The sequence below is a fragment of the Microcaecilia unicolor genome, chromosome 3, assembly GCF_901765095.1.
Source record: "Microcaecilia unicolor chromosome 3, aMicUni1.1, whole genome shotgun sequence".
NCBI lineage: Eukaryota > Metazoa > Chordata > Amphibia > Gymnophiona > Siphonopidae > Microcaecilia > Microcaecilia unicolor.
The window spans coordinates 286,226,731-286,248,911 of record NC_044033.1 but is presented as its reverse complement, the minus strand read 5'-3'; the positions used below and the strand labels follow the sequence as shown (position 1 = coordinate 286,248,911).

Here is a 22,181-nt window from a genome sequence, read left to right as displayed (position 1 = left end):
GGAGGTGATAGATGTAACAGCTCTATCAGCAGTCCAGTAATGTGGCTGCTTACCATTGATCACCCCTCTCAGTACTCTCCTGCATCACTGACCTCCATCCCTGTCAAATCCGCGCACCCCCCCATTGAAAATCGGTCCCCATTGAGTTTGCCTCAAGTGCAAAATCTAAGACTAGGGATTCTCCTTGAAGCTAGTAGTACTTCTTACAAAATGGAGGAAGTAATTGCACTGTGGAATGTGCTGTCGTATGATGTAGTAAAATTAATTAAATTTGGGTTTAGAAGGGATTTGTTTAAGTTCCTGGAGGAAAGTTCAGTAAACCATGATTAGCAAGGTAAAAATGGGAAAAGAGGATTGATGCTTTGGTATTCTCCCTGTGCTGTTGAGGCCCACTCCAGCCTTGTTCCAGATATATTGTTGCCATTTATGAGACCCAGACCGTAGAACTCTACCTGGCATTGGTCTTACTTCCTAAACGGAGGAATATAAATTTAAGTATGTCAGCCATATTATTTAAGCAAATCTAAAAGAATACCAATAAAAAGTATGAACCTGCAAAGAAATCAGTTTTCCCCTAGACTATTACATCTATAGGAACTGACATGCTTTCAAAATTGGGATATGGCGGTACCTTGTTAGTTTTATATACTGTATATTTATATTGAAAATACTGACTGGTAAGGAAACTAAGAGGGACTTCGAAAAAAAGATTGCGTTTGAGACAAAAACACATAGTAAAAATTTTTTTAGGTATACTAAAAGCAGGAAGCCGGTAAAAGAATCGGTTGGACCGCTAGATGACTGAGGAGTAAATGGGGCGATCAGGGAATACAAAACCATAGGGGAGAGATTAAATGAATTCTTTTCTTCGGTCTTCACCGAGGAAGATTTGGGTGGGATACTGGTGCCGGAAATGGTATTCTAAGCTGACAAGTCGGAGAAACTTAATGAATTTTCTGTAAACCTGGAGGATGTAATGGGGCAGTTCTACAAACTGAAGAGTAGCAAATCTCCTGGATCAGATGGTATTCATCCCAGAGTACTGAAAAATGAGCTTGCGGAGCTATTGTTAGAAATATGTAATTTATCCTTAAAATCGAGCGTGGTACCGGAAGATTGGAGGGTGGCAAATGTTACACCGATTTTAAAAAAAAGGTTCCAGAGGAGATCCGGGAAATTATAGACCGGTGAGTCTGACGTCGGTGCCGGGCAAAATGGTAGAGACTATTATTAAGAACAAAATTACAGAGCATATTCAAAAGCATGGATTAATGAGACAAAGTCAACATGGATTTAGTGAAGGGAAATCTTGCCTCACCAATCTACTGCATTTCTTTGAAGGGGTGAACAAACATGTGGATAAAGTTGAGCCGGTTGATATTGTGTATCTGGATTTTCAGAAGGCGTTTGACAAAGTACCTCATGAAAGACTCCAGAGGAAATTGGAGAGTCATGGGATAGGAGGTAGTGTTCTATTGTGGATTAAAAACTGGTTAAAAGATAGAAAACAGAGAATAGGGTTAAATGGTCAGTATTCTCAATGGAGAAGGGTAGTTAGTGGGGTTCCCCAGGGGTCTGTGCTCGGTCTTCTGCTTTTTAACATATTTATAAATGACCTAGAGATGGGAGTAACTAGTGAGGTAATTAAATTTGCTGATGACACAAAGTTATTCAAAGTCGTTAAATCGCGGGAAGATTGTGAAAAATTACAAGAGGAACTTACGAGACTGGGTTCTAAATGGCAGATGACGTTTAATGTGAGCAAGAGCAAAATGATGCATGTGGGAAAGAGGAACCCGAATTATAGCTACGTCATGCAAGGTTCCACGTTAGGAGTCACGGACCAAGAAAGGGATCTAGGTGTTGTCGTTCATGATACGTTGAAACGTTCTGCTCAGTGTGCTTCTGCGGTTAAGAAAGCAAATAGTATGTTAGGTATTATTAGGAAAGGAATGGAAAACAAAAATGAGGCTGTTATAATGCCTTTGTATCTCTCCATGTTGCAACCGCACCTCGAATATTGTGTTGAATTCTGGTCGCTGCATCTCAAAAAAGATATAGTGGAATTAGAAAAGGTGCAGAGAAGGGCGACGAAAATGATAAAAGGGATGGGACGACTTACCTATGAGGAAAGGCTAAAGTGGCTAGGGCTCTTCAGCTAGGAGAAAAGGCGGCTGAGGGGAGATATGATAGAGGTCTATAAAATAATGATTGGAGTTGAACGGGTAGATGTGAAGTGTCTGTTCACGCTTTCCAAAAATTCTAGGACTAGGGGGCATGCGAGGAAGCTACAATGTAGTAAATTTAAAACGAATCAGAGAAAATGTTTCTTCATTCAACATGTAATTAAACTCTGGAATTCATTGCCAGAGAATGTGGTAAAGGCGGTTAGCTTAGTGGAGTTTAAAAAAGGTTTGGACGGCTTCCTAAAGGAAAAGTCCATAGACCGTTATTAAATGGACTGGGGAAAATCCACTATTTCTGGATTTCAAGTGCGTGCGGTCACCAAGCGGATGTTCTATGCAATGTGGAGGCTGCGGCGTGTTAGGTTTTGTCTCACCAGATAGCTCTTCCGCACTCTCGTTCACTGGCTAGTTCTGTCTCACCTGGACTACTGCAGTGAGATTTATTCAGGCTGCCAGGAGCATCTACTGAGGAAATTCCAGACTGCCCAGAATACTGCTGCAAGACTCATCTTGGGCAAACCGCGCTTGGTTTCTGCGCAGCCCCTACGTTTCAAACTACACTAGCTACCTGTGAGAGAACGAATCGCATTCAAGATATGCACTCTGACACATAAAATAATCTACAGCTTAGCTCCGGAATATATGATTCCTCTCATAGATCTCCCACCTAGAAATGCCTTCGCAACAACACACACCTTTTTACAACTACATTATCCATCTTGCAGAGGTGTTAAATACAAGCTTCTTTTTGCCTCTACTTTCCACTACTCCAGCCCGAAGACTTGGAAAGCTCTTCCCCTGTACCTAAAATCGCAAGCTGACCACCTTCTTTTCAAGAAGCTGCTGAAAACGTACCTTTTTGAACAACTGTATTCCATTAGTAATTCTGCTGTTTAGCCATCCTAATTGCTGCTAACGTTTTATCCTTATTCTACTGCTAAATTCAAGTGTTGTATCTTTTAACTTTTGTAATTCATGGAAGCCACATTGTGTCTGCATTTGTGGGAAAATGTGGGGTAGAAATGAACTGTAAATAAATAAATAAATAAGCAAGCTGTATAAAATGTTTTGTACATTTTTGGGATCTTGCCAGGTATTTGTGACCTGGATTGGCCACTGTTGGAAACAGGATGCTGGGCTCGATGGACCTTTGGTCTTTCCCAGTATGGCAATACTTATGTACTTACGTTATATCCTTTCTAAAGATTTAGGAGGGTAAGGTGCAGACATGAATTCTGATGAGATCTTAACTAAATTTAAAGAGATGAATACTTTGGCAATATAATACCAGATCTGCTCCCAAGTTTTTCTTTGTTTCCCTGTGATTACTTCCCAATGAGGTTGATAGCACAAAGGGTGTATAGTCCAGAGGTCCATGAGAGCGGGATATACAAGTGAGAAAGAAGGCCTTTCAGTCTACCCACTTATCATCTCCACTAATAAGGGTTCTCTGGTGAAAAATTCTGCACGCCTTTGCTGAGGCCGAGTGTATAATCTGAAAATATTGAAAATGGAAAAGATGTTTTTCCCCAAATTTGTGTCAGCCCTTTTTTTTTTTTAATAGGAAGGCAGCTTTATCAAACGGTTCACCAAAACTAGATGACCCCCCCCCCCCGCCCTCCCATTCTTCTAGCTACCCTTTCCCACACCTCACTACCTATGTCCTGTGTAAATGATTGTCTTTTTTGTCACTCTTCATCCTAAATACAATGCACCAGCTGTTTATATACAGCTTTCCAACATCTCAGTAGGGCTGCAAAGAATGAGTGCTCTAAACCTTTTTTTATATGCTTCTGGTCCTGAGATAAATATAAGTGTTCTAAGGTGCCAAGATTGAACCTACAGGGGTTCCAGTTTTAACCATGCTGACTGGTTTCCATGTTAAAGCTGTTGAGAAAGAGCTCTCAGACAAGCACTCCTTCTCCCAAACCCTCTAGGAATAAACAAAATATGAAGAGAGATGCTTTGATTTTTTTCCCCTTGTCAAATACACTTTCTCCGAGGACAAGCAGGCTGAATATTCTCACTGATGGGTCATCGTCCGCGACGACCCAGGAGACCGGAAGAAAAAACTTGAAAGCAAAAAAAAAAAAAAAAGAAGAGAATCTAGAACACTCTGTCACGTGGGCCGAACTCAGTGAGCATGCGTGAACGGCTTCCCACCTGCGAAGCGAGCATGCCCTCTCAGTTCTTTTGATCCGCGTTCTGAAGAGACACGTCTTTGTTTAGTGCTCTCTTTTTCGGACTCAGGAGACCCGGTTTAGCGTTTATCACTTCTTTTTTTTTTTCTTTCCCCTTTTTCAATTTAACTAGTTTGCTTCCCAATATATATATATATATTATATATATATATATATATATACAATTTGTCCTGTTATAAAATTTTACATTGTCTGAGGCAGGATAGGAAAGGTGGCCAGCCTAGACCCCACTATATATGTGAACCACTGGGGCCCTACAGCCCTGTGATTCACAACAAACAGTCAAGTCTAAGCTGGCACAGTAGGAGAAAGTGACCTGATATGCAGTAGTTCACTTCCTCCTCTTCTTTCTGTGTGAGATCAGCAAAGGTTAGGGGGTGAGGGGGAGAGAGTGTATGCAGAGCTGCTGTTGCCTATGGCTGAGGATGAGAAGGGGTCAGAGCTAAGGTGAGTGAACAATGGGGGACTGGGACAGAAGAAGTTGAGTGTGCCATGGGGATTATGGGGGGGGGGGCAGAGCAAGGTGAGTGTGCCATGGGGGTTGGGGCGGCAGAGCAAGGTGAGTGTGCTATGGGGATTGGGGGGGAGCAGAGCAAGATGAGTGTGCACCATAGGGGATTGAGGGGAGCAGAGGAAGGTGAGTGTGCCATGGAGATTGAGGGGGCAGAGCAAGCTCAGTGTGTGCCATTGGGGGAAGAGAACAGAGCAAGGTGAGTGTGCCATGGGTTTTTTTTTTGGGGGGGGGGGGGGGCGAGGCAAGGTCAGAGTGTATCATTGGGGGGGGGGGAGGAGAGAACAAGGTGAGAGTACACAATGGGGATTGAGGGGAGGGATAGCGAGGTGAGTGCACCATGGGACTGGGGAGAGGCAAAGCAAGAGTGCACCTTGGGGGATGGTGGGGGGGGGGGGGGGGGGGGAACAGAGCAAGGTGAGTTTGCACCATGGGAATTGGGCAGACAGAGAAAGTTGAGGTTGTACCATAGGGGTGGGAGTAGCAAGCTGAAAATAACATGCCACTGGTATGTAGGGAATCAAGCCTGAGGGTACACCATGGGTGAGGGTGCAGGGGAGGGATACATTGATAGCTAGGGAGGGGAGGTGGGAAGAGAATGAAGGTGTGAACTGGAGGGAGAGTTAAATGAGAGGTTGAGGTATTTGCATGCAGGAGAAGACTTTGGGAGCAGACAGAATGTAGGGGTCTTTCTGTGAATTAGAGGGAGATAGAACTACAGTTTGCTTGAGAGATTGAATGGGAGAGGCTGGCCTTATGATGGGGGATTATGTACAAAACACTACAAATAAACTGAAGAATTTTAAAATATTGTGTGTAGAATATTTAAAAAGTTTTGCGCAGAATTCCCCTAACAATACTTGTAATCTGGATTGGCCACTGTAAGAAACAGGATACTGGGTATGACCCAGAATGGCAGTTCTTATGTTCTAAACTTACATTTATTAAGGCTAACTATGGAATCAGGATATCTTGTCACTGTTTCAAGGATTGATCTCGGGATGATGCTTAACTTTCAGAATGTGACGGGCTGTTATTTTTGGCTTTCTCTCCAGCATTGCTTGACGCGCGTGCGTGTGTGGTTTTTTTGTTAATTTTTTTTAATTGCAAAGAGTGTTTATTGAAGAAAATGGTAAATATTAGTGCATATCGGATAAGTGCACACTCCTCTTATCTGCCATTCATTGTAATGTCAGCTTACTCCGATTTTCCACACCAGCCATAAGCACGTGCTCTGTTTAAAGGAAAGGAGGTGGGATTTTATATACCACTTTTCTGTGTGGTATATCAAATCCCATCAAGCGGTTTACATATTATAAGCATGTACTTACTTTGTACCTGGGGCAATGGAGAGTTAAGTGACTTGCCCAGAGTCGCAAGGATTTGTAGTGGGATTTGAACCCGATTCCTAGACCACTGCACAAACCACTAGGCTACTCAACCGCTCCTTGCTTCGATTGTCCTTTTCGGCATCACTCTTGTTTAGGTGCACTCTCCAATGGAAATTGCGGGGAATTGCCACCCTCCCTCATTTGCTTCCAGCCCCGTGAACTCTGTGAACCAAGGAGGGAGGAGAGAAGCAGGATGACCCCTTTGACCTCATTGGATCCCAGCTTGTTGATGTACAAGTGCTGCATATTTCTGCAGTTGTACCTCACAACGCCGAGGGGCAGTCCTGCCACTCTCCTCTCTCCTCCCTCATTGTCTTAGTGTTGTTAGGGGTGAATGAGAGAGTGCTGGTTCCCTGCCCTTTCCTTCCTCGCCTATGCAAAAGAGTATAGAGTGCAACCAAGCCAAATCTCACAGATCTACAAGCAGAAGGATGAGCCTCTCGAGGACTGGCAGAACAGCACCAATCCTAGGAAAAAAAAACTCTTGCAGTTTTTTTTCCCCCTAGAATTGGTGTTGTTCTGCCAATCCTCGAGAGGCTCATCCTTGCATCCTGCTCGCTGCTAACTTCCACCCTCCCACCTCCCGGCTCATCATCAGTCTCCAGCATCCTCAACTATAAACTACAGGTTTGACCTTCTTCCACACCTTCTGCTTTTCTAGCTCTCTTGCAGTGAAAGAAGGTCAAACCTGTAGTTTGTAGTTGAGGATGCTGGAGACTGATGATGAGCTGGGGGGGGGGGGGGGGGAAGTTAGCAGCGAGCAGGATGCATGTCCCACTGTGACAATTGCTGCTGTATTACACAGCTTGAACATTGTAAGGACTTAGCTAGAGGGTAATGGTTGCCAGCGCCACAAACATTATGACCTGCTTGACCATAATCTATCACACAAAAGGGCAAAACACTGTATAGAAAACTATTACAGATTTTTTTCTCTCATTTAACAGACAGTAGTTGTCCGTGACTAGTTTTATTTATGCTTTAATAATCTTTTTTTTTTTTAGAAAATTGTCTATGCCTTACAACATTTAGTATTTGAATATAGTCACGTCAGTTATGTGTACACTCGGTTATGTGCAAGTGAAACTTCGGTCTGGAGGTCTTGCATTTAACCGGAGTGCACTATACAACAACTCGTAGCTTTCACATTTTGAAGTAGTCAGTCATCAAAGAACTCTAATACACTTATAGTGCTATTAGGTGTTCACAGAGCTGTACACTATGCATGTAAGAGACAGCCCTGCTCGACAGAGCTTACAATCTAATCAAGACAGACAAACAGGACAAATAAAGGATTAGGGAATTAGTTATGGTACGGATGATAACAGACATAGGTACTGAACAAGTGAGTAGGAGTTAAAAGCAGCCTCAAAAAGGTGGGCTTTTAGCCTAGATTTGAATATGGCCGGAGACGGAGTTTGATGTACTGACTCAAGAAGTCTATTCCAATGCTACTTGTAAACAAGGAGAAAAAGAGAAGGGAAAGAAAAAGAGAGAGAGAAGATAATCAGGAGAGCAACAAGTGGTCCTTAAAAGAAATACTAATTTTGTAGAGGGTGCCCCCCCCCCCACAATTTTTTTCCACTTCTGTACAGTATGGCATCTCTCACTTGTAAGCTTCTCTGTTCTTTTTTTTTTTAAATCTTTTTATTGGGAGTCATGTGACGCCCTGCACGCGAGCGGTCGCTGAAAGCTCAGCTCCGTGCTCCTCCTAGCTATCCCCGCAATTCTAAGTAAAACTGACTCGGGAGGATTAGAGATAACATCACAGCGATATAACCACTTTGATTGGTGGCGATGGCAGCCAAAACGCTCCGACGAGCTAAAGAAAAGGGCAAAACCGGAGAAGACAAGATGGCGGCCCCTGCAAGTCCATCAAGCGCTACGGTCAGTTCCACATGGACAGCTGAAATTGTGGGGGAAGTCACCAACGCCCTAGAAGCTATTTTAGACAAGAAACTACAAGGGCTAGAAGTGAAATTAGAGGGTCTCCAAATGCACATGACTCAATTAAGCCAGAATGTGGTCAGTTTTCAACAGCGCACGGGGGCCCTCGAGGATCAGGACACTGCGGTGGAACACTAGTACTCCAAGCTTTTGAAAATGGTGGAAACCCAAGCTTGAAACAAAAACTTGAAGACCTCGAGAACCGATCAAGGAGAAACAATCTCCGTTTTGTGGGTCTACCTGAGGAACTTGGGGACAAGGAACTGCGAGGTTTTCTAGAGACATGGCTCACAAAAGAACTTCACCTACCTGCAGATCTGGGCCCATTGATTATCGAACAGGCCCATTGGGTGGGCCCGGTGAGGCAAAATACCAACAGACCCAGAGTGGTGATTTGTAAATTATTAAATTTCCACCATAAAACTGTCATTATGCAGGAAGTGGAGGAGTGGCCTAGTTGTTAGGGTGGTGGACTTTGGTCCTGGGGAACTGAGGAACTGAGTTCAATTCCCACTTCAGGCACAGGCAGCTCCTTGTGACTCTGGGCAAGTCACTTAACCCTCCATTGCCCCATGTAAGCCTCATTGAGCCTGCCATGAGTGGGAAAGCGCGGGGTACAAATGTAACAAAAAAAATGCGAGCGGGAGCGGGTTTAAACTACAATAGCCACAAAGTCCTTTGCTTTCAGGACTATTCCATGGCAGTGGCTGGTCAGAGAAAGAGCTTCTCCCCAATTTGCTCCCAGCTTGTGCAGCATAGAATCAAATTCGCTCTGTTGTATCCTGCTAAACTGAAGATATTTTACCAATCTAACATGCACATATGTAATTCGGTTCCAGAAGCCCAAGAATATGTTAAAAGCATCTTAACAGCCAGAGATGAACGAGTACCGAAGCGGAGGCGGTAATAATTGGCGTGAGAGGTTAAGAAACTTGTATATCAATGGTACTACGATTTTGGACACAACGAAATGGAACTAAACACAAGCATAAGTGAATTACAATTTTATCCACGAGCCTGGGAATATATTCTGCAGCAGCGGATGTCGGATTGTTGAGGAATGGTTTATGATAACAGTAGAAGAACTGGCAGGAGGAAACGAGATGGGCCAACCCTTTTACCTGGTGAGGAGCCAGCCCTGGCACACAGGTCAGTGTTGATATGGGCACATATGACTGATTTAAATTACTCCACTGGGTCATCAGGATCTGCAAGAGTGATGTCATATGCAGGGTTTGGCTTGTTGCTTGGTTGTTGGATATCGCTGATTAGAGAATGGACATGGAGAAGCACTGTAATCTCAGCTGAGAGATAATGGCGAGGAAGAGACTGCAAATAACAGCAAACTCCTCTTACAGCCAATCGTGTTGACCTTAAGGATGATGGGAGCGAAGTGGACTGTGGTGTATTAACCAGGTTCAGGAGTATAATGTTTTATACATTAATGTTCTGTTTGTTGGAAAAATTAAATGACAAGTTAGCGAGAGGATTCAGTGTTAAAGGATCCTTTCGCTGACCAAGCATTGTGAAGCCTCGGGGACAGACTGTGGCTTCCTGGAGCTAACACAGCTGGTTAAGGTGTTGCAAGTTTGGAAATGTATAGTTGAGATGTTTATTACTGTTGAAAGTTCTGAGGGGAAGCTATAACTTAGAAGAGATGGTGACCTTGTTATGGGGTAATAGTAATTAAGAAGAAGGGATATCACGGGAGGTTGAAGTCTTTGGGAAGATAGATCTTACTCATAGGGGAGATTAGAAGGGGGGGGGGGGGGTCAAACGTGACAAGTCCCATGGGGACCAGGGAGGGATAGGAGAGGGAAGATATCAGGGAGGGGTTAGGGAGGAAGTTAGGTCAGAAGTGGATGGGAGGGATAGTTAGCAGAGTGCAGGAAGGAAGGGATAGGGAGGGGGAAGAGGGGCAGGAGGGAAAGAGAGTAACCAATCATGAATCAAGAACCCAAATGCAAACTGTAGAAAGAGAATGGTATTCCAGAAGGAGTGGCTGGAGGCTGGGCCGGCTACTCTTAGAAGCAATGGATAATCAGGGGATAGAGCGGCTGATCACAAGAGGGTAACAGATTAAAGTAGTATCTTGGAATGTAGGGGGAATACACTCCCCAATCAAAAGATCAAAAATCTTGCGACATCTTAAACATATAGGAGCAGATATTGTGATGCTTCAAGAAACGCACTTGTCAGATGTTGAGCATGCTAAACTAGCCAAATGGTGGGTAGCTGATTGCGTGGCACCTGCGGCCATTGGCCAGAAAGGAGGGGTGGCAATACTCTTACGTAAGGGGATAGCAGCTAAGGTGCATAGGATAATACCAGACCCGGAGGGTAGATTTATCTTGTGTATTGCTACAATAAATAGACAAAACATAATCCTGGGTAGTATTTACACTCCTAACGTACTAGATCAAAAATTTTATAAGAAGGTGCTTAAGCAGATCACACAATTGGAAACACTACCCACAATGCTGAGAGGCGACTTCAATATGACTTGGGATCCAATTTTAGATAGATCGCACCCCCCAACTGAACTAAGAAGGATAGATACCAGAGGGCTGCTGGACTTCTGTACAGCGCTTGACCTAATTGATGTCTGGTGAACTTTACACCCCCTAGATAAAGAATACACACACCAATCTAGAGTACACGGCACATCATCTAGAATTGATTACTTACTAGTATCCCGCAATTCATTAACAGATATCACAGAGGCCCATATAGATCCCTGTGTAATATCAGATCATTTGGTGGTAGGAATGAACTGGACTGGAGGAGGGGAGGAAGAGACGCTGAAAAGCTGGACGTTTCCGGCATACCTGATAAGAGATGTAAGATTTAGGGAATATTTTTAAGCAAAGTGGGCTGAGTACAAACACTTTAATGAAGGCTCGGTTACTGAAACTACTAACTTCTGGGAGGCTGAGAAAGCAGTATTGAGAGGCGAAATAATAAGTTGCGTTACGCAATATAAAAGAACAAGAGATAGAGAAATTGTGAGGCTTGAAAAACAACTAAGTAAATTGAATAGGCAATATGGCCTGAATCCCTGTAATAGTATTAGTGATGGTCTTACAAACAGCCTTGAATTTCCTACAGCATGAGAGAGAAATGAAGTCTCAGGCATATTATCGTTTCCAACTCTATAGACATGGGAATAAAGGAGGCAAATATTTAGCCCGTCTCATAGCACCTAAATATGCCTCCAGAAATATAACAGCTATAAAAACTACGGAGGGGAAACTCATACATTCTAATCATGAGATCAGGTTAGCTTTCCAAACATACTACCAGCAGCTATACAAGGCATCAGATCAGGAGGGACTCCCGGGGGAATTATATCTGGAGGGCCTACAACTCCCGAAGCTGCAGAATAGTGACCGAAGTCGCCTGAATGCTAAGATTAGTGCCGAGGAGGTGACTTGGGCCATAACTCAGAGCAAAACAGGTAAAGCCCCAGGCCCAGATGGATATAAAGCGGAATTTTATAAGTTGATGGGGGACTCGGTGATCCCTACCTTGGTTAAAGTGTTTAACAAATGGATAGAAAAGGGTAAGATGCCTGAACATTTAAACTTGGCCAGGATAGTGGTGTTTCCTAAACCCAAAAGAGATGAAAAGCTGGTTACGTCCTACAGACCTATTTCCCTACTCAACCAAGAAGCAAAACTGTTTGCCAAAATATTGGCAAATAGATTGGGTAGAGTATTACCTCATCTTATACATCCAGCGCAGGTAGGATTTGTACAAGGTAGATCCATTACGAAAAACATGAGGAGCATTCTGGCGTCCTTGGAAGGATTGGGTCACTCCTCTAATGATAAGCTCTAATGATAAGCTTTGACGCAGAAAAAGCGTTTGATAGAGTGGATTGGCCCTTTCTGTACTCGGTGCTAGAGAAATATGGATTCCATGGCAACTTTATGCATGCAATTAGAGCATTATACTATTTACCGAGAGTGCGAGTGTTGGTAAATGGTAACGTATCGGGCGAAATACAGATTGGTAGAGGAACTAGGCAAGGGTGCCCTTTATCGCCGCTGCTCTTTGACTCCAATTAGACCCCCTAATTAGGGATATATATAGTTGTAAAGCGATTCCTGGGGTGCAACTTAAGAGGTGGGAGTTCAAGCTGGCCGCATTTGCAGACGACTTGTTAATGATAATCACGAAGCCGAAGAAGACATTAGAGAATCTCCTAGAGTTCTTCTGAGAATATGGAAACTATTCGGGCTTCAAATTAAATATAGATAAGTCGGAAGCTCTTGCAATCAATGTGGACATCCAAAGCCTATGGCCGGGTGGACTTCCTTTGAAACGGGCGCATAACTTCTTTACATATTTGGGCATCTTACTGCCGTCTAGGCCGCTGGAGATATATCAAATGTTGCAAGGCTGTTGGAACAGATAGCCCCACAACTAGACTCATGGGGTACCTTGATGCTGTCATTGTCGGGGAGGATAAGTCTCATTAAAATGGTTATATTGCCGAGATGGCTCTATGCACTACAGATCTTGCCCATAGTTTTACTACAGAAGGATATAAAATATCTGTACCGACTAGTATTTAGGTTTTGCTGGGCCAGGAAATGAGCTAGGATGCAGCAGCAGAAGTATATGCTGAGAGGATGGAGACAGGGGGGTTTGGGAATCCCCAATATTAAATATTATAATATGGCATGCCGCCTACGACAGGTGAGAGACAGGATTTATCAGGCCCAGGAACACACACCCCTGGAGATGGAAGATGCGCTCTTTAGTCCTTACCATTATATTACATTAGTACACTTGCGGAACACGGAGATTCCACATAAATATAGAAACAGTGTTCTGCTTAAACCTGTAAGAGAAGCATGGAGATTTTTAGGGACACTACTAGGAGAAGATCCGAGAATAACTGAACTTATAAGCATTTTGACAGATGGGAACAGTTGGGGGTGACCAAATTGGCAGATGCTTTAGGAGCAAATGGGGATATTAAACCGCTGACACAGTTGATGTCCCAAAATGAGCAGGGATGGAGTGACAAGTACGCACAGTGAGGCATATTTTCAAAGCACTTTGGGAGGCTAAGTTCCATAGGTTTCTATGGAACTTTGGGAGGCTAAGTGCTTTGAAAATGAGCCTGATTGCCAACTAAAGCACTGCATACAATCATTAAGTAAGGAAGCATTGAATAATAAATTAGGTAATAAAATTAGGTAATATTTTCCTTTGAATGTCAAATGCTGAGATTGTTCCATCCCATTGTGGTGGTAAATTGGTCAATTGCGCACTCTCATGCTATTGATTTGGCTAGCATACTGGGTAAGATATCCTGTGCCATAAACTTGGGAGCAGCCTATGCCCCTGAGTAGCAGCAGGTGACAAAAAAAAAAGAGATGGTCTCTGGGGCGTGGCAAAATGACACTTGTGTGACTGAAGTCATATAAAGTGTACTTGCAAGCCTATTTTAAACCAGAGCAAAAGCCAGACTCTGCCACCTGACTGAATAGAAGCCTAATGGGACAGATGGTTGAAGACTACAGAAAACTTAACCCTAGCTACCTAAACGTAAGGCATGAGTAAGAGCAAACAAAGGTAATAATGATGAGTCTTTTGTTTATAACAGTCATATTCCAACTAAGGACATATTCCAAGATTCATAGTGATGTGACATAGTAGATGACGGCAGGAAAAGACCTGCACGGTCCCTCCAGTCTGTTCACTATCCATTATCAAAAGATTTACTTCTCCCACTATACACATGCCCATGTAAACAGTTCAGTATCTTTGTACTGTTCTTTTTGAAATTATGCTACTGTATTAGGTTAGAGTTAAGGTTTTTAGCCTTTATAGTTTATTTTTATGGTTCCTCACTCCAATATATTATAAATTATTGTCACTTGGAACCAAGAGAGGGAATGTTATGGTATCAGTTTAATTGTCAGGATTATTGAAATATATGTAGCATAATTATTGATTGTGCTGAATCAGATACAAATATATATACAGTGGTGGAAATAAGTATTTGATCCCTTGCTGATTTTGTAAGTTTGCCCACTGACAAAGACATGAGCAGCCCATAATTGAAGGGTAGGTTATTGGTAACAGTGAGAGATAGCACATCACAAATTAAATCCGGAAAATCACATTGTGGAAAGTATATGAATTTATTTGCATTCTGCAGAGGGAAATAAGTATTTGATCCCCCACCAACCAGTAAGAGATCTGGCCCCTACAGACCAGGTAGATGCTCCAAATCAACTCGTTACCTGCATGACAGACAGCTGTCGGCAATGGTCACCTGTATGAAAGACACCTGTCCACAGACTCAGTGAATCAGTCAGACTCTAACCTCTACAAAATGGCCAAGAGCAAGGAGCTGTCTAAGGATGTCAGGGACAAGATCATACACCTGCACAAGGCTGGAATGGGCTACAAAACCATCAGTAAGACGCTGGGCGAGAAGGAGACAACTGTTGGTGCCATAGTAAGAAAATGGAAGAAGTACAAAATGACTGTCAATCGACAAAGATCTGGGGCTCCACGCAAAATCTCACCTCGTGGGGTATCCTTGATCATGAGGAAGGTTAGAAATCAGCCTACAACTACAAGGGGGGAACTTGTCAATGATCTCAAGGCAGCTGGGACCACTGTCACCACGAAAACCATTGGTAACACATTACGACATAACGGATTGCAATCCTGCAGTGCCCGCAAGGTCCCCCTGCTCCGGAAGGCACATGTGACGGCCCGTCTGAAGTTTGCCAGTGAACACCTGGATGATGCCGAGAGTGATTGGGAGAAGGTGCTGTGGTCAGATGAGACAAAAATTGAGCTCTTTGGCATGAACTCAACTCGCCGTGTTTGGAGGAAGAGAAATGCTGCCTATGACCCAAAGAACACCGTCCCCACTGTCAAGCATGGAGGTGGAAATGTTATGTTTTGGGGGTGTTTCTCTGCTAAGGGCACAGGACTACTTCACCGCATCAATGGGAGAATGGATGGGGCCATGTACCGTACAATTCTGAGTGACAACCTCCTTCCCTCCGCCAGGGCCTTAAAAATGGGTCGTGGCTGGGTCTTCCAGCACGACAATGACCCAAAACATACAGCCAAGGCAACAAAGGAGTGGCTCAGGAAGAAGCACATTAGGGTCATGGAGTGGCCTAGCCAGTCACCAGACCTTAATCCCATTGAAAACTTATGGAGGGAGCTGAAGCTGCGAGTTGCCAAGCGACAGCCCAGAACTCTTAATGATTTAGAGATGATCTGCAAAGAGGAGTGGACCAAAATTCCTCCTGACATGTGTGCAAACCTCATCATCAACTACAGAAGACGTCTGACCGCTGTGCTTGCCAACAAGGGTTTTGCCACCAAGTATTAGGTCTTGTTTGCCAGAGGGATTAAATACTTATTTCCCTCTGCAGAATGCAAATAAATTCATATACTTTCCACAATGTGATTTTCCGGATTTAATTTGTGATGTGCTATCTCTCACTGTTACCAATAACCTACCCTTCAATTATGGGCTGCTCATGTCTTTGTCAGTGGGCAAACTTACAAAATCAGCAAGGGATCAAATACTTATTTCCACCACTGTAGCTATACAAAAATACAGCTTTAAAAATATATTTGAAACTGCAACAGAAACTGGCTCTCATTTCAAGCCCATCTTCCCCCCTCCCTTTTCCTGGAAAACATTTGGGAACACTTAACAGAGGCAAAAGGGCACTGCTTCACAGAGATATATAGCATCCTTCTCCTCCCACATGAAGGACTGGTAACAAAAGCATGACTAAGGTGGGTACCTGAAGGCTCACCAACATCAAAACACAATTGCAGACAGAGGGTCTGGGAAGGTGTAACTCCAGCTATTGACAACAAAGAACTCAGAGGAAAACCATAAACAAAACATTTGCCTGTCATCAGAGGTATACCTGCCCCCTCCCATCAGCTATCAGACATGAAGACGCCAAGACATGTGCAGAAAGAAAAGACTTATAATGTGATCATGTGAACAGACTACAATAACCATAATGCCTTGCAAAATATCCAGTGCAAACCAGGAAGCAAATGATCCAGGACATGCACCCACCATGCTTCTCTGCTAACTATAAAAAGCCTGGAAATAGCCCAGCTCAGCTCTTGGGACCTGCCTCTTTCTTTGGGATCTGCTGCTCTGTGCTGGGAAGACATCCCTGCAAAGCAACCATGTGCTCATCAATCTGCTGGACCACAGCATGCTTGTAACAATGACTGTAAGTTAACCTAGAAACCTTTGATTTGAACCTGTTATTTTGTTGTTTATGCACAAATTCTCTGTAACGATCCTTAAAAATACCTCTCGCTTGCCATATTATTTACATGATTTGTATATTAAATAAACCCTTTGGAAGCTAAAAATATGGTCTCTTCGTGTTCTGAGTATATGGTATCTTTTAAAGTTATACTGATAGCACATGGTCACTTTTAAAATTTAGTGCCATGCTCTGAGTACATACTTTTAAATCTTGCAGTACATGCTAGTAAAATTACAAAAATATAGCATTTCATTCCTTTGTATTCTTGCAATTGTAAATAATTCTTACCTTATAGGTAAGTGGTGGAGAAATATTAGCGAGTGCTCTTAAAACATTCCCTGCTTTTTGTTCTTAAATATCATATTAGGCTTGTGACAATTTTGTAACATTTTTAATGGATATTAAGAACATTTAAATTATTTCCTGTAACATAAAATTAAAATTTTCTTTGACGAGATTTCTGAAAACGCCCCCTCCATATCACATATACATCAGAAACTGTGGAGTCTGGCTCCAGGGAAGGAGCTGACTCAGCTCCGGCAGAAATGGGAAAAGGATGTGGGACGGGAATTGGACTCTTGGGATATTATGACGCAGCTCAAACATATACCACACATAATAGGGGGAGCTGATTATAGAGAATGTGCGTACAGAATACTACATAGAGCATATTTTATCCAAGCTCAACTATATAAATCAGGAGGTATTGAGACAGCAATATGCTTGAAATGTAATAATTCTGAGAACTCAATGTATCATGCGTTGTGGGACTGTGTATTAATACAACGATACTGGAGGCAAATAGCTACTTATCTTTCAGGTGTGTTATGTAGTAGAATAGAAATGAACCCGCTACAACTAGTGTTAGATACGAAGGAGTCACAGCAGAGATTGAATGCTGATAAAACATTGCTGTGTCGAAAACTATGTTTGGTAGCAAGAAAATGTATCATGCAACACTGGACTATGGCCAATCCGCCGACTTTTTGGCATTGGCGTAACCGGGTTATCAGTTGCTGGTTTGGAAGGCGAAGGAGGCTAATGGATACTGTAAAAGGAAAATTCGATTTCTTAAAATATGGGGATGCTACTTAGATAAAATGACACAGAAAGGACGAAGTCTTATTGTCAATACTTTATAATAATATACTGTATGCTAACAGAAATGTATTTGGGCGTAAGGGTTACCAGGGAGGGGGGAGGTAGGGAGGTAAAGAGGGAGGGGATAAGGGGAAGGGAAAGAAGATAAGAAGTTGGAGTAGATGGGGGAATACATTACTTCGGGGATACTAACAGTACATTTTGTAACAAGATAGAGTAAATGATGTCGAAAATAATTGCAAGTACCCCATGAAAGAAAATGTTCTTGTATTATGTAGATATTACTATACTAGAAATTGTTGAAACATAAAATGATGGGAAAATAAAACCGCTAGAGCAGAAGCGGAGGGGAGGGGTGGGGAGAAAATGTTATAAGTTTGATGACGGACTGTATTACATAGCCTCGGGGTGTTCATGTTTGTTTCTGAAGCTATGAGTATTCATATTATTGGATGTATTTCATTTGAATTGTCATCAATAAAAATGTTGAAATATAAATCTTTTTATTGACAAGTGTCACAAAGAGCAGGAATATAACACAAAAGGTTTCAGTACAAGAATAAGAATTGTATACAACAATATGGTACAAAATTGGTTGTACCTATGTTGCAACTTAAGTTGCCATTTAAGCACAGAAGGAACACCAAGATCCATCCTTTATTTTTCTTTTTTTTCGCCGTTTTTTTCCCAGTTTTAAGATACACCAACAGTTTTTCCTAGCATTTTCCAATTTTCCTGATCCTTATTAGTGTTTCTGTGACCTCAAATAGTTATCTGTTGAAGTTGTAGCAGTGTACCTGTAGTTGCTTTTCTTTGAAGATGCATTACTAGTATGGTCACATAACATACTTATGTCCCTTTGGGTATTTGTCCTGCTAGGGATAAAAAGAACTGACTGCACTTGGAAACAGTGAGGTCAATATTCAGACTGTGGGAGTTATCCGGGCTAACTCCTGCAGTCAGTTCTAAAACCGGATATTCAGTGCCGGGTCTTTTCTAGTGCCTGGCATTGAATATCCGGTTTACTTTTGACCAGTTTGACTTTGACTGGCCAAGCCGATATTCTCAGCACTGACAAGTCATTTAAACTGATCAAAGATAGGAATGCCTTCCATGTGGCCAAATATGGCTGCTAAAGTTAAGCAGCGATGCTTTGAAAATTGGCGGATGATCGGTTATATCGCCCAATATAACTGGCTATCTGGCAATATTCAGCGGTCCATGACCAGCCATGTCCCGCAGAATATCAATGGATAGTCGGCTATGTGGCATTTAAATAACTAGGTACAGATCCTGGCCGGTTAATTGCCTTTGAATATTGGTGGGGGGGTAGTGACTCTGCTGCTATGTATGGCTACCTGAAGTTTGTCATTTTATAGCTTGATGAAGCATAGTTTGCCTGGACATGTAAATCACATGATTCCATGAAGGCAATGTTTTGGAGAGTAGCAATAATAGCCCAGTAAATGTACCCTTTTAAGAATGTATTAAATAAAAATGAAAAACAGTTATGTTGCGTTAGCCAAACCAATGCAAGATATTTTATGAGATGTATTAAATGCAGCAAACATTTCTTTTTAGTGATTCAATTTACAATATTATACCCACTTAGCCTGCTTTGTCACATTTTTTGATGTTAAATGGCATATAGTGTACACAAAGTTGTATTTATGAACATATTTACAGAGAGAATGCTTGACTTAAATAAGTGTTTGAAATATGTGACTCAGTTTCAACTATTCCTATTATTGCAGACCTGTTAATACTCTACAGTCTTTGAGAACACTAGACCTCTTTAATAACAAGTTAATTGGTGGAACCCAGCTTCAACACATAGCATACCTTCCAAGGTGAGAGTTTACATATTTACACTGTATGTTTTTTCTGCCTTCCATATCAGTTGTCTTGTAGTCATGTCAACTGTACATAATGTTTTTGCAAGCAACTCAGAGACTTGACAGCAATAGAAGATTTGAAGAGCCAGTGTTTCACGCTTTCCAAAAGCAGGAACTCAGATTGTGAGCCCTTGGGCCACTGCCAAGGAGCGGCAGTGGCAGGCAAAACCACCCCACACCGGGATAGGGCAGAACTCTGACAGGGCCAGACTTCACATGCACTTAGCCACCGTTCCTCAGGAGTTGAGCCCCTTAGTGCAGGTGGCCGGCAGGACTTACTGGACAAGGCTGGAACTGGATACCAGCAGGATACACACAGGGAGGCTAGGCAGAAAACTAGACTAGGTCTCTCAGACAGACAAGGGACAGATCTGAAAGCTGCAAGCAGTCACTGAAACAGGGAACAAACACAGGTAGATAAGAGACAAATTGAAAGCGGCCAGACAGCCACTGAACAAGAAACACAGACAACCTAGCACTAGACAAAGACATACAAACAAGAGCAAGACTGGGAAACAAACAATTCAGAAAACAAGCAGTACAGGACACAAAGCTACACAAAGACTAAGCTAGAATCAGGCAAGAATACAGACTATAAACTGGACTAGGCAGAAGTGCAGCAGGCACCAACAAACCAGGGCCTTAGACGATGCAGAGGCAAAGCAGAGAGTTTCAAAATGGCTAATAATCCCAGCAGCAGCTGAGGCTCAGCTGCAGCAATCACCAGACAACTACGGGTGCTGTGTAGGTTCAAACAAAACAAGCAAGTCTGGCAGGCCGGAAGATCCAGACTGGACTGAGCTGAAGTCTGGAACGGGAAACAGCACACAGACAATCCAATGCAGCCAGCACACAGAGACAGAGACAGAACAAACACAGGAAGAACAGACCGGAGCTAGCTCAGAAGCTGACCGTCGGAAATACGGTGAGTCTGAGAGGGGTCACGGCCACAGACGTGACACAGTGATTTAGGGCAGTTTAAGGCTTTGCTAGTAGCTTTTTAACATGTGCATTTCACCTTTTTGTTTTCCACAGTCTTCTATACGGAACTAAAGCATTCTTTATCTGATTTTTGGAAATTCTGCTTTGAAACTTTGAGGCTTTTGATCTGTTGCTAGTAGGTTCTGCAGAGTTAGTTATTCCATGCTTACCTAAAGGAGTACCTCACATATGCAACATTTAGTTGCATGGGCAGGATATGGGCTTGAATCGTTTAATTCTTGATTCTTAAAAATCAACAAATCTAGGAAACTCGAACGAGCATGGAGTAAAACAAAAGATGAACATTTACTCAACGCATGGAAACAAATATGCAATAAGACAGGCAAAAAGATCATACTATAAAACTAAAATAGGGACATATTACAAAGACCCGAAAAATTATACCAACTCGTAAACAAACTCCTAGACACCAACTTGGTCACTACAACGAGCAGAGACATCCCATCGGCAGATAAACTTGCTAAATATTTCAATGAAAAAATTATAAACCTACGCAATACGCTACCTCAGGACAACACCGATATCGAAAACTTCCTTACTGAGCTGAACCCAACCTTTGGAGAATACCCGGCTGACCAAACCTGGACAAACTTCACTCTCCTTACCATCGAAACAGTTACCCAGGCATTAGCAGGTTCTCCAACACACACTGTAAACGAGATACCTGTCCCAACTACCTAATAAAATCTGCCCCTGACCGCTTCATAGCAGACCTCACATCCCACCTAAACTACATGCTTCAGCAAGGCCTCTTCCCTAAGGAAAATGGCAATATCCTACTCACCCCTATACCGAAAGATACCAAGAAAAAGACACATGAAATCACTAACTACCGTCCAGTAGCATCTATCCCGCTGGTAGTCAAACTGATGGAGAGCATGGTAACCAAACAACTTACAGACTTCATAAACAAATTCTCAATATTACACGAGTCACAGTCAGGTTTTCGCCCCCTCCACAGCACGGAAACAGTACTACTCACTCTCCTAGCCAAATTCAAACAGGAGATAGCAATAGGAAACAATATCCTCCTCCTTCAATTCGACATGTCTAGTGTATTCGACATGGTAAACCATAATATACTACTAAGATTACTAGATTACTTTGGGATTGGTGGAAATATACTTGGCTGGATCAAGGGTTTCTTAACCACAAGAACAGTAAAATCAAACTCAAACATATCACCATGGAAAGCTGACTGCGGAGTACCACAAGGATCACCATTGTCGCCGACCCTCTTCAACCTAATGATGACCACACTAGCCAAGTCCTTAGACAACCAAGGCCTTAACCCTTTCATCTATGCAGACGATGTCATAATATACATTCCTTACAAAACTAAATTGACAGAAATCACCAACGAAGTCAAGCTCAGCATGAACATCATGGACTCATGGGCAAATGCATTTTAACTAAAACTCAATAAGGAAAAAAACACATTGTCTCATCCTCTCATCCCAACATAACGCAGACAACCCCACAGGCATCAACACCCCAGATTACACCCTCCCTATCTCAGACAGCCTCAAAATCCTTGGCGTTGTAATGGACCGTAACTTAACACTAGAGAGCCAAGTGAAATCCACAACAAAGAAAATGTTCCATTCAATGTGGAAAATGCGTGAAACAATTCTTCCTGAGGGAATGATTATG

The 22,181-nt window shown here is 42.6% G+C and overlaps 1 protein-coding gene and 1 long non-coding RNA gene across 3 annotated transcripts in view; one reads left to right on the top strand and one right to left on the bottom strand.

Annotated features, from left to right (window-relative positions):
• Positions 1–22,181, top strand: part of TBCE (tubulin folding cofactor E) — a 712,453-nt gene that overhangs the window by 247,626 nt on the left and 442,646 nt on the right. For both annotated transcript variants that reach the window (XM_030198136.1, XM_030198134.1), the window contains exon 9: positions 19,386–19,481. In XM_030198136.1, coding sequence (XP_030053996.1) covers positions 19,386–19,481 — 96 coding nt within the window. The remainder of the gene's footprint in view (positions 1–19,385; positions 19,482–22,181) is intronic.
• LOC115466711 lies at positions 16,324–19,452 on the bottom strand. The gene is made up of 3 exons (XR_003941584.1): positions 19,369–19,452; positions 16,482–16,486; positions 16,324–16,334 (listed from the first exon to the last, which is right to left on the bottom strand). It is a non-coding gene; the product is annotated as an uncharacterized LOC115466711 (long non-coding RNA).